The sequence below is a fragment of the Notothenia rossii genome, assembly GCF_949606895.1.
Source record: "Notothenia rossii genome assembly, chromosome: 6".
In the NCBI taxonomy this organism is placed as follows: Eukaryota; Metazoa; Chordata; class Actinopteri; order Perciformes; family Nototheniidae; genus Notothenia; species Notothenia rossii.
Genome location: NC_136909.1, coordinates 22,635,292 through 22,648,515, shown reverse-complemented (window position 1 = coordinate 22,648,515; position 13,224 = coordinate 22,635,292). Strand labels below are relative to the sequence as shown.

At 40.3% G+C, this 13,224-nt stretch overlaps 1 protein-coding gene across 1 annotated transcript; it reads left to right on the top strand.

The window, feature by feature from the left end:
• The first annotated feature begins 414 nt into the window (after positions 1-414).
• On the top strand, positions 415-2,546 carry htr1aa (5-hydroxytryptamine (serotonin) receptor 1A a). Its single transcript, XM_079688107.1, has one exon. The coding sequence runs from the start codon at positions 906-908 to the stop codon at positions 2,163-2,165; it is 1,260 nt and encodes a 419-aa protein (XP_079544233.1). The 5' UTR covers positions 415-905; the 3' UTR covers positions 2,166-2,546.
• Positions 2,547-13,224: the final 10,678 nt, after the last annotated feature.

Genomic DNA, 13,224 nt, shown 5'->3' with positions numbered 1-13,224 from the left:
CACACACACACACACACACGCACACACAACTATCTCTATCCGTATCCTTCCTACGTACTCTGCCTTGAACATACTGACACACGTTTCCATGCATTATATGGTGCTGTACCCGCTGTGGGCAGCAGATGGCAGCAGCTTCCCTCTCTGGATTGTCCTGGCGCTGTCTCTAGTCCTGAAACTACCTCTCGCTCGAATGGCTCCGGTCATGTTACCTTTTCTAATTCTGGCTTGAAATGCATTGTTGCGCCCTTTAACACTTTATTAAAACTTATTCCTGAATTTCTATTCAAGCTATTTTTGCCTTACAAGAAAGCATTAAATGTTTTCCTTTCTTACTAATATTGTAATAAATACCAAAAAAAATGAAAGCCCTGATTTACTCCTAAGGTGTAAACTTACCAAATCCACAAATTGGAAAAATCAGTGAGTCCAAATAATCAAATAAAGGGGAGAGAAAAGGAGAGAAGAGCTTTGCACCCTCGTCGGCTGTCTGCAGTAGAAATAGGGAAAAACGAGGAGAGCAGAGGCACAAAAACTCCAGGGCGACCTCCAAGCGGTCTGACGTACCCCAAGCTGCTGGTATAAATGAATTCACGGCGTCTACAAGCTCAGATGATTCACAGCACCAGTGAAGGCACCCGGCTGTCAACACTCACGAGCTACAACACACACAACCCGCCTCAAACACACACACACAAACACACACACACACACACACACACACACACACACTCACACGTCTGCGTCATGCGTCCTGAGAGCGACGGCACCAACACGGTAACTCCGATGGACCCCGGAAAAACGCACAGCGACAGCAGTCTGAGGGGCTGACTGTGTCCTGCTAATCTGTCCAGCTGCGAGTCCCCACTGCCCTGAGAAAGTTGCACTCTGAGTGCGGTCGCATAATGGATTTTATAACAACAAGCAGCAACAACAGCAACGCCACCAGCAGTTACCCACACCGGGAAGACGTGGTTGCCGACTGGGACGGGGGTGAGAATGGCACCGGGTCTGGGTCTCCGGCAGAAATGAAGCTAAGTTACCAGATTATCACTTCTCTGCTCCTGGGGGCCCTCATCCTCTGCTCCATATTTGGCAATGCGTGCGTCGTGGCAGCAATTGCCCTGGAGAGATCTCTCCAGAATGTGGCTAACTATCTGATCGGATCGCTGGCCGTCACAGACCTCATGGTATCGGTGCTGGTTCTACCAATGGCGGCCCTCTACCAGGTGTTGAGCAAGTGGACACTGGGGCAGGAAATATGTGACTTATTCATCTCTCTGGATGTACTGTGTTGCACCTCATCCATCCTGCATCTGTGCGCAATTGCCTTGGACAGGTACTGGGCCATAACAGATCCAATTGACTATGTAAATAAACGGACACCGAGGCGAGCTGCGATCTTGATAAGTGTGACTTGGCTCATTGGTTTCTCAATCTCTATCCCGCCTATGTTAGGCTGGAGACGCGCCAAAGACAGAGCGAACCCAGACGCCTGCAGCATCAGCCAGGATCCGGGCTACACAATCTACTCCACATTTGGGGCTTTTTACATCCCTCTTATTCTCATGTTGGTCCTGTACGGGCGAATATTCAAGGCTGCTCGGTTTCAGTTTCGAAAGACTGTCAAGAAAGTCAAGAAAGTCGAAAAAGCAAAAGTGTCAGACAAGTTTTTGTCTGTCTCTCCGGCCATCTTCCACAAGAAAACTAACGGGGAAGCCGGGGTCAAAGGCTCTCCGTGCGTAAACGGGGCCGTGAAGCACGGAGAGGAAGGAGAGTCACTTGAGATCATTGAAGTTATGAGCAACTCAAAAACGCACCTGCCTCTGCCGAACACCCCCCAGTCCACGCATGGCTACGAAAACATGAATGATAAGAACTCGGGGGCGAAGAGAAAGATCGCGCTGGCCAGGGAACGTAAAACGGTCAAAACACTGGGGATCATCATGGGGACTTTCATCTTCTGCTGGCTGCCCTTCTTCATCGTTGCTCTCGTGCTGCCTTTCTGTGCAGAGAGCTGCTACATGCCGGACTGGCTGTTCGCAGTCATAAACTGGCTGGGCTACTCCAACTCTCTCCTCAACCCCATCATATATGCCTACTTCAACAAAGACTTCCAAAGTGCTTTCAAGAAGATCATAAGATGCAAATTCCACAGAGCGTAACAACACAGTGAAAACATTTGACTTTGATGTGGAGTAAATTAACTGACAGCAGGAAATGTTTAGTGACCGTATGGAAGAAAAATAAGCCTACAGACTTTAATTCAGGGACAGTCTCCATTCGGTGTGTGTTCGAGGACCGTGTAAAAAAGAACCCAGGTTCATTAGCCGCTGATGAATTGAGACATTGCAGGAACGTTCGCTCTTAATGTACACGCTCATGTTTATTCAGTGTTGTAGATACAGTATTTAGCCAATTTCTGACTCTAACCATCGTTGTATTGCCATCATGCAACACGTGTCATGTGCTGATGCCATGCATATAATCATGAGACACGCGGGGCTTACATCCTACGTCACGGGCTTTGTAGCACTGAAACAATAAAAGCAATCAAGGTTTGGCATTAAGAAATATGAGTCCTTTTTGTTTAAAGAATAACACAGTAACAAGCCAAGTAAAAAAAACAGTTTTTCTTGGGACCTGTTTCATCATGTATCTTCATATAATATGAATCATGTCGTAGATTCATTAAAAACTAAGCAGAGAGCTTTGCTGTGATAGGCCACACTCATGATAATGGGGGGCCGATCAGGTTATCAGGGCAAGCCTTGTTTGAGGTATTACAGCAAATGGGTATCGAACAAACCACGCAGCCTATCCATCAAATCCATATTAAAGTCAAGTGCAAAAGGAGATGGGCTAATTTTTTCTAAAATGAAGGATGGTATTATATTTATGATATGATATGTTCTCAGTCTCCCCCCCCCCCCCCCCTCCCCCCACTCTCTTATTATTCCAGAGCTCTCCCACCCCATCTCTCTATTTCAGAGTATCCCTTGGGTGTGAGGAAAAGACAGACAACACACTGATTGCTCGAGTGAAAAATCAAGGGAGAACATGAAATATGTTTTCCTATTTTACATTATTGTACTGTTCCATTTCCCAAACAGGCCTAGCCCTACAGTGCATTGAGCTTTTAAGAAGTCGTTAATAACGCCAAGAAAAACAGTGCTAAATGTTATAAAGGCATCAGAAAACCGCATAATGTAGATGGCTGCTCAGAGAAATAGGTCACATACATTCAAACAGTTGCAGGAAACCTCCTCACTGCTCTCGTCTATTATACACATCCTAGACACAAATCTACTTAGCAAACGGTATGCAATGATAACGATCGCAGACGTTGAAAGAGGAAAGAAGGAAAACAACTTTCAGGAACAAGTCCCAATGAGGCCTGCACACTTCACATGATGGGTGGCTAGTTGGCTCGTTGTCATGGCAACAAATCAAGCCCAATGCATCGTGGGTCAGCCAAGGTGGGGTGAAGGCTTGGTGAGCAGGGAGGGACAGCAGAGAGAACTTAGAGATGACACCCGTGTCTGTTACTCTGCAGTCTGCAGGGTGTTACAGACAGAGCACACAAATACCCTTAAATAAATAAATAATAATAATACATTGTGGCAGAACTGTTCATTAAGGGGTACAAATGTATAAGCAGTATAGCAAAAATAATAACTAATGTAATAATAATAATAAAAAACGGTTTAGCTTATATGAGGGCAGATTATGCACGTGTCAACAAGCATAGCTCCTCCTATGGGACCTCTGTAGCTGCTTTACAAACAGTTAATGAATGATTGATTAACAGAATAACATAGCTTTTATCATATTAAATTAAATATAAATCCACACATGAAGACTTCCTTAAATTGTGTTATGAATTAGTTATTAACATGCGTTTTTGTGTTCAGAAGGACTCAACAGAAATGTTAAGCTTCACGGTTTAGTTTGACATTACAATTAAATCAGGGTAAACTTTCTATATTTCTTTGGGTGTTTTTAGAGATCTTTTGCTGGGTTTTGATGACGTTTCTTACAGTATAACTAACTATAGAAATATCCAAATAGTTAACAAATGAAATAAACACATTTATTTATGTAATAACACATAATATTAGTATTAGTCTATTTCGCACTTTAACCATCGATTAACTTTTAATGCAGTAGTTACAGATGCTTACATCTTCAAAGAATGATGTGCTCATACTGTACTTGCCAACCCTCCCGATTTTAGCGGGATCCCGGTTTCCTCCCGGGGTCATATTTCTCCCGCATTTCTCCCGATTTCTGACAAAATCAGATTTACTCAGGACTGTTTCCACTCGGACTTTAATACAGCTACACCATTGTTTGGTTTCGATGGTACCGCGTCTCTTTAGTAGCGCGCAACTGACAGTCTAAGAGGGTGAGGAAGATAGTCACAGTAAACTGAACAAGAATCGACAACTCTACCCTCTGCTCACTCCTTTCCATGCTACAGGCCGCAAGACAGTGCACGAACAACTACAATAAGCATGTTAATGTTAATCTAATAAAGCTCCGGCGGTGGTTTTGAAATGCTCCCGATTTCTGAGGTCTCAAGGTTGGCAAGTATGGGTGTGCAATAAGCCATTTAGAAGGTTTAACTCAATGCTTTTAAAAGTGATTACAATAAAGTGTGACCTATTCGTCCCCTATAACACCCATCTTGTTATAATTCAAATTACATTTTTCCTCCAGAGTAAATATCACACTTTGATCTTTTGAGCTGAATTGATACTCATTCAACGGAAAATATTCTGCAACTCTTTTGTAAATGGATTACATTGTATCGTTTTAGTTTCTCATTATCACAAGACTTTTATGTCATAGCCATCCATCTCCCATTGATAGTAAACAACATATATCTTTGTTTGGGATAGTTGATCAGTTAGAAACAACTATCTGAGTTGAATTTAAGTATGAATGACAAACAAAAAAATCATAAAAAGAAAACGCACATTAAACAATAGGGGAAATAATTATAATTTGAAGCCGCAATATGTTATTATAAAAGGGCAATTAGAAAGTACATACATTTTAGCCAAATTGTTATTAGCAACTTGATCAGGTGTAAATATCCAGCATTGATTTAAGTCCGAAAACATTAAGCTTAATCTCAGAAAATGGGGCTGAAATTACGTTGTCATGAAACCCCTCATCTCTCCCTGACACTGGTTTCCTCTCTCCATCGAAACACTATTGCTCTGGGCTGCATCAGTGCGACATCATTGCACTCAAAGCATTTTTGGGGAAATGAATCTTACCTTACCTTACCTGTCCGAGTTTATGACAGTCACATAAAGTGTGCGATGTGAGCAGCTGAGCGTGGTGGAGAATATTTTTCATTTGTGAGTCAGCCTGTGTGTAAGACCATTAAAATCAGTACATTTTGGTCCGGAGACATGGGATTATAGAGCCGCTGACCCCCTGTGAACTCACCATTACGTAATATTAAAACTGTGGAATGCATTAATCCCACTCCCTCTAGGATTCTTAAATGCAATGTGGGTAGGTGGGAGCAGTGTGCTGACGCAGGAGAATCTCTTTCAACCCAGGAGGAAAAGAGAGGAGAGGAGAGAGAGGAGAGGGAGGAGAGGGAAGAGAGGAGAGGAAGGAGAGGAGAAGAGAAGAGGATTATATGCAATGACACCACCAACAAGGTAATTATAGGGTTTATTACATGTGTGCCACTGCCCTCTAACCTACAATTGTGGGGAAATAATACGAGATTCATAAAGGAGGATGTAATTGGTCCTATAGGAGCATTTCAGTAAGAATAAACAGCAGGTTAAAGAACGGTCAAATGCAAATGCAGAGCTCTCGTTCCACACATCAGTGGCGTCAATGTCCTCCTCTAACAACAGACTAGACATTAAAGATTTATAGATTTAGCATTTAAATGTCACACAGGACATAAAGAGGCGTTATTCCACTGGCAACCCTGCCAGTTTTAAAATGACATTTAAATTGAGTATATCATTTGCATTTTTACCATTGTTCTACTTTAAAATTGATTATACTGATCAATATGAAAGAGCAGTTGCCACATAACAAATTGATATCACATGGTTGCACAAAGAGCAGCCAATCAATGAAGCTAATGCACTATTTCATATTCATTACTTTTAAAAAACACTTACTTTTTGAAGATAAACTTGAGCATGAGTACGTTTGGACGTGGGACATTAAAAAGGATTTGAACTAATTAATCATTCAATCAATGTTTATTTATATAGCCCAATATCACAAATGTTACATTTGTCTCAGTGGTCTTTGTACAGAATATCAGTATGACAATACGACACCCTCTGTCCTTAGACCCTCACATCGTACAAGGAAAAACTTCCGGAGAAAACCCACAGTTTAAAGGGAAAAATGAGAGAAACCTCAGGGAGAGCAACAGAGGAGGGATCCCTCTCCCAGGACGGACAGACGTGCAATAGATGCCGCGTGGAAATGGAAAAGATAATACATTTACAACATAGGTAGTCCAAATGTTTGGAAATGCATGTGTCTATATTAAGAAGATGAATCCACGAGGATGTCAACAATCCTGTGGGAGCCATCAGGGAAGTAGTAGATGAGCGTCAGGCAGGACCGCAGAGACAGGTTCAGCCACGACTCGAAGTCCAGGACTCAAATCCAGAACTCAGGATAGAGGATCCAGGACACAGGACCACAGCAACAGGAGTAGCCTCGACTCAGGATCTCGGCGTATATATGGACACAAAAAAGAGATTTGGGGGATGCTGGGTTAATCGGAACATGAGAGTACACAGGTACAGACACACAGAAGGAAGAAGTAAGGTACCCCCCCCAACAGTCCAAGCTTATAGCAGCTAAACTAACGCGTCTACATACATGCACTCCCTTAGGATAGGTTGAGGGAAAAGGGTAGCAAGTAAGAAGCAGAGGTGGAGAGGCACACGCAGGGAAAAGGTCCCCACTGGAACCTTAATTGGAAATGGTTAGAGGTAAGGAGTAGGCCACACTCCCCGGCCGAGCTAGGCGTTCTCTGCAAACTATTACCCTCTAGTAAAACCTCGAGAGGTCAGAGAGGGGAAAGGTTTTGGATAAAGTTTTAAATATAAGATCTAAGTTTTTAGGATTTAAGTGAAAGAGTAAGAACTAAAATGTATAGGTGAAGAGGCACAACGTATCTACGTTAATGCACTCTTATTAGATTATATTTTATCACTATAAGCTTTATCAAAAAGGAAGGTCTTAAGCGCACTCTTAAAAACGGATAGGGTGTCTGCCGTCCGAACACAAACTGGAAGCTGATTCGACAAAAGTGGAGCTTGATAAGAAAAGGCTCTGGCTCCCATTGTACTTTTAGAGACTCTAGGAACAACAAACAACCCTGCATTCTTGGAACGCAATGCCCTAGTAGGACAGTAGGGTATAATGAGTTCTTTAAGGTAAGATGGCGCCTGCCCATTAAGGGCTTTGTAGGCGAGAAGAATAATTTAAAATTCTATCCTGTGTTCTATAGGGAGCCAGTGTAAGGCAGCCAGAACAAGAGTAATGTGGTCCCTTTTCCTAACTGGTTAGTACACGAGCTGCAGCATTTTGAATCAGCTGAAGTGACTTAACTGACTTCTTGGTACACCCTGATAATAAAGAGTTACAATAATCCAGCCTTGAAGTAACAAATGCATGGACTAGTTTCTCTGCATCGTTTTGAGGCAAGATATGTCTAATTTTGGCAATGTTGCGTAGATGAAAGAAGGCGGTCCTTGAGATTGATTTTATGTGGGCGTTAAAAAATAAATCCTGATCAAATATAACACCAAGATTCCTTAGAGTCTCACTGGAGGCCAAATGAATTCCATCCATAATTAGTATATCTTTAGATCAATCAATGTTTATTTATATAGCTCATATATCTTTAGATATACTAATTATACACTTACACATCACTGTACGCTGTATGCCAAGGCAGGTTTGCCATCACTTACTGTACGGAGGCTTAGTCGTTGGTACATGTTTATCTATAAAGCTTTGTTGGGTAAACTCCCGTATTATATCTCTACAGAGAGTTGCAAGCGGCTATTGTCTGAGATCGCATGATGTAGTATTGTTTGATGTGCCAAGAGCAAGGACTGTCTTAGGTAAGACAGCTTTTATGTGCGCAGCTCCACTTGCTTGGAAGAGTCTTCAGCAAAAATTGAAACTGAACAATCTCATTCCTCTGCATGTTTTTAAAGCTAGGCTAAATTAAATGCTCGTTGATACTATGGGCACTTGTAAATGTCGATAACTTTGTAAATGTAACCTGTAAATATAATGTATGATGTCCTTTATTGTTTTATGTTTCATGTGGAACCTATATGCTGCAGGTCTCCCTTGGAAAAGAGATCTACTGTATGATCTCAATGGGACCAATCTGGTTAAATAAAGGTTTGAAATGAAATGAAATAATAAGTAATTATAATAATAAAATTTATTATTATAAAAATAATAACTATAATAATAATTAAACAGTCTTTAGTAAAAAGGTGATAATGTGAAAATGGATGATCTTTACTGATCACTTTAAACAGAGGCACGAGTCTCACCAAGGAGTTCAAAACTAGCATTGTTAATCTGAGATCAAGCCTGTCATAGCAAAGCATTTCAATTGGACATCTCAAAATAAAAATATAATTTTAGGCTGCGTTCAAAGGGAGGGTGACCTCTTTGGGTCTATTTCATTTCTAATGAGCACCGTCTAAAAATATTTGCTGAATTTATTTGACATTTTAACATCAGTGGTGTAACAGTGAACACTCAAAGATCACAAAAGTAATTTGCACATTTTAACTATTACTATGTGTTTGAACAGGTAAGTTTGAACAGTAGAATAAACTGTAAGGGTGGCAGCTCAATGTTGGGGGCTTCCTGGTACCAGAAATCACAATCGTACAGATGTTTCACCAAATGCAGATGCAGAATGCAGAACACTTACAGTACAATACACATGTATATTTAACATCACTGTCATGAATAAATACTATAATGTCTGACTTTATAAATCATCCGAAACATTAGATTTTCTCTAAATACTTAAAATGTTTTCCTATGAATAATTTAGAATAGACAGGGAATACAAATGTCAAATATGCTCATGTTGATGTGTTAAGTCTACAGAGGGAAAAGCGTATTGACCTGAAAAAGTTTAGCTACGGGATGAGCAAAAAGCAACACAAAAAGAAAGAGATAGGAGAGAGAGGAGAGAGTAAAAGAGAAATAGGTATGACAGAAGACTCAGCACAACACATGTTTATCGCCCCCTTCTTCCTTCAGGGTCTTTTTGATCCGTGAGGTTTTATAAGGATCTCACAGCCCACAGCCCCCCCCCCTCCGTCCAAGCCTGAGAGGCAAGAAGGGAAGAGCATCACAAAACCTCTGATTCTGACAACCTCATTCTTTACTAAAAAGGTTATTTTATACCCAACATGGACACAGATGAGTCCAAACATTGATGGATAAATAAAGTTTAGATCGTGTTTCTGTCTCACACACACACACAAACACACACTTATCACTTTGATGAAGGATGGGCAGCATGTGTTCAAGGACCACAGGATACAAACAAAAGGGAGGAGTGCACATTAACAATGTTTAGTGCTTTCTGCCACTTCCCGCTTTTGAAAACAATCTGAAAAGCATAGGAGAGATGAAGAGTTGTGCTACAGAAACCTTTGCTATCAGTGTCACAGCAGTGAGAAACACTTTACCTCTCATTTTAAAGAGAGGGAGACAAACATTTGCAGCTGCTCCATTCTTCCCGGAGGATCACTCAGCGCTTGTGTGTGTGTTTATTTTGTTAAGGGGCAGAGGTAAATTAAAATCTTTGTCATAACTTATATTATTTACAAGGAAAAATGTTCCCAACCAACTTCAATTTTAGCTCAATTGTCTCGGTGAAACACCCAATGCACACAGACTGAAAAAAAGGATTCATAAAACATAATAAAGTACATAAAACACTTTGTACATTCACATAACACATGGTACATTGTAATAGCTTAAAATTACGCCTGGAGTACACCCATCCATCATCATCACACCCAATCAACAGCATTATTATCACTCACTCAAATCGTTACATGGGAGACTCATTAGCTTTCAACAGCCCAATGGCACGAGAACAAAAAAGCTTTTCTCACCTTTTAGAGTTTGCTGCTCTGACCATTGTCCAATAGGGAGAAGCTAAACTCCATCTAGAGCAAGAAAAGGACACATTAAGATTTTCCAAGCACTTGAAGTTGCTATTTTGTCGAAAATAAAAGTTAGTTGAGAGAAGTTAGGTAGTGGATGACTTTCATTTTTTAGATCAGTCAAGTCACCACATGTCAAGGAATTAAACTTTTTCATGGAGCCACAAGAGGAAATCAGCCGATTGTCTCCCTTATGGTAAACTTTAATGCCCTCAACTATCTGGAAGACATTCTTTTTTTAAATCTGTCACAGATTTCCTCTCAATAGATCTCAATAGTTTATTTGATGATGGTGACATTTGTGTTTGGTTTCAGTATTTATAATTCCTGGTTAAATACATGTTTTTGCAACTTTATTAATATAATATTGTATACTGTATACCAAACGGGCCAGTAATATGAAATATAACAAATATATTACAAAAATGAGCTCCACATGCACCAGACTCAACCATTATACTCTTTACTTACTTTGGCTGTTCCACTTTATATTGCAGTTTTGCTGTGTCTTTCTCTATTTCAGCTACCCTGTACATCATTACAGCACAAACTTTGGCTTGTTGAAGTTTCAAAAATGGAATTTCTTCTTCTTTTACTTCCCAATTCATGCATTGTTAGTCAGAGATAACAAAATGGACCTTGTGCGTTACTCTCAACGCTGCAGTGCTTGTTATCAAAGAAGAGAACATTAATACGGGTTTAAATTTGGACCTCACTGCCTCTGGCGCCATGGCGTTGAAAAACAAAGTCAGAGACGGGGAGTGAGAGACAGTGAGACAAAGAAAGTGAGAGAGAGATATCTTGGAGAGGAAACATCAGTTGGCTTATTGCATCATTTCCCCTTTTCTGTCAGCAAGCTAAATATTTTGCCAAGAGTAAGATCTATTGCCTTAAAATGAACTCCAAACAGGAACAAATAAATGCCCCTGCTGTCTGTGTTTTATCCCCTGCCAACACTTGCAATGCATTTTCACAGCATCTCACTATGTGTCCTGTAAATATGTTCACGGTTTGCGTATGAATAAATGAACTTGACAGCTTTTTGCTTTAGGGACAATATCTTATTTTTGTTTTTGCTTTTTTCTGATTGACTTTTCCTGCCTGACTCGACAAACCAAGATGCACCAGCATTAGTCGTGCATGTTTCCGTCAGTAAGTGTCTGTGCCCTCAGTGACTATGGCTTTATTGCGGCTTCATAGATCTTTAATTGGAACATCATCTCAGTGTTCGGTTTTCTATTTGGCCCTCTGAGAAAACATATTTGCTTTCGGTCATGTTGTCTTAATTGCAAACAAGATACTGACACTGGCACAATAATTGGAGAAACACACACACATACAGTGTATTCCCTTAAGTCTCTCTAATACTCCTGTTTACAGTCTTTACACTGGCTTCCTGTGTGTCAACCAATTTATTTAAAAAATACTGCTGCTGGTTTACAAAGCATTGAATGGTTTAGGCCCGAAATACATTTCGGACCTACTGCTAAATTATGAACCATCCAGATCTCTCAGGTCTTCAGGGACCGGTCAGCTTTCTGTCTCCAGAGTCAGAACTAAACATGGTAGAGTAGCGTTCAGTTATTATGCTCCAAATATCTGGAACAAACTCCCAGAAACCTGCAGGTCCGCTGCAACTCTGACTACTTTTAAATCCAGTCTGAAGACTTTTCTTTTTGCCGCTGCTTTGAATTGATATATTCATATCTTAAACTGCACTGTAACTTTCATTATCTTTGCTTTCTATCTTTGCTTTTAAATGAGTGTTTTTAAATGTCATTTTATATCGTTGCTTTTAAATTAGTGTTTCTAGATATCATTTTGTAATATGCTTAATGCTCTTAATGTCTTTCATTTTTGTAAAGTGCCTTGCCTTGCCTACATACGCTACTGTTATTACAATACAATCTCATCCTGTAGACAGTGACTGCATCAATCTGCTTGTATATTTAAAAGGCATCACCCTGCCCAGATGATCCAGATAAAAATGTCCCTTTTACTAAATCTGACACGTTTTACTGTACATCATATTCATGTTAGTGTAAAGTGTCCACATGAAATGAATTAATATAGTAAAGAAAAGTAGACTAGATTAAGCAGAAAGAGGATAATAAGAAAAAATATAGGCAAATGGACACTTCACTGTCAAATACCAGAGGAAAAATGAAATGGTGAACAACAATTTAGAATCCTAAAAACCATCCCTGACTAGATAAGGCCGAAACATATGGCCTTGCAAATGATCTCAAACACAGCAGATTGATGGTGTCTGAAATAAAACCTTCCCTTCCCTTGATTCATTAAGCAATTGCTCACTGGTTCATTGTGAAGGTTGTGTTAGGACTTTATCAGTGAGGAGCTTTAAGGATTTGCGTGAGATGATTCGCTGACTAATGTTTGTTGAGAGATACATTTACCATTACCATTGTTTGTCTTCTTGCAATCGCTTCACCTACTTAATGCTTGGTGATGGAAAGGCCCTAAACCTACAGGCCACCACCATCTACTGGGGTCACATGTGCGATCTAAAAAGGGAAATAGAGATTAAAAAAGAGAGACAAATAGAAAGATAAGCAGTTACTTTGATGTTCAAAACATTGTCTTTGGCCTTGGGCAAGTGACAAAAATTCAGTCCTGTGCACTTCTCTACTCAGAAAGCTTATTTGTTACCAAAGGGAGAAATCCTCTGCATGGGTGAGGATAATCTGTGCTGTGAGCATGTGTAAAATACTCTTTCAAGCATGAAATACAGTGCGCCCTATATGTTTTCTTGTGTGTGTCAGGACATGATGAAGCACCCTGATGCTGTGAATATGCCTATATGGGATTGTCAGTCTTTAGTAAACAGGCTGTGTTTTTTTTGGGGTGTGTGTAGTTATGTATAGCAACTTCTCATTTATATTTTTGCTTGGATGTGTGTGTGATGTATTTGTGTATATGTGATGGTTGACAGCAGCAGCAGTCCCCTTGGCAAAGTCTATTCATTATTCTCTGT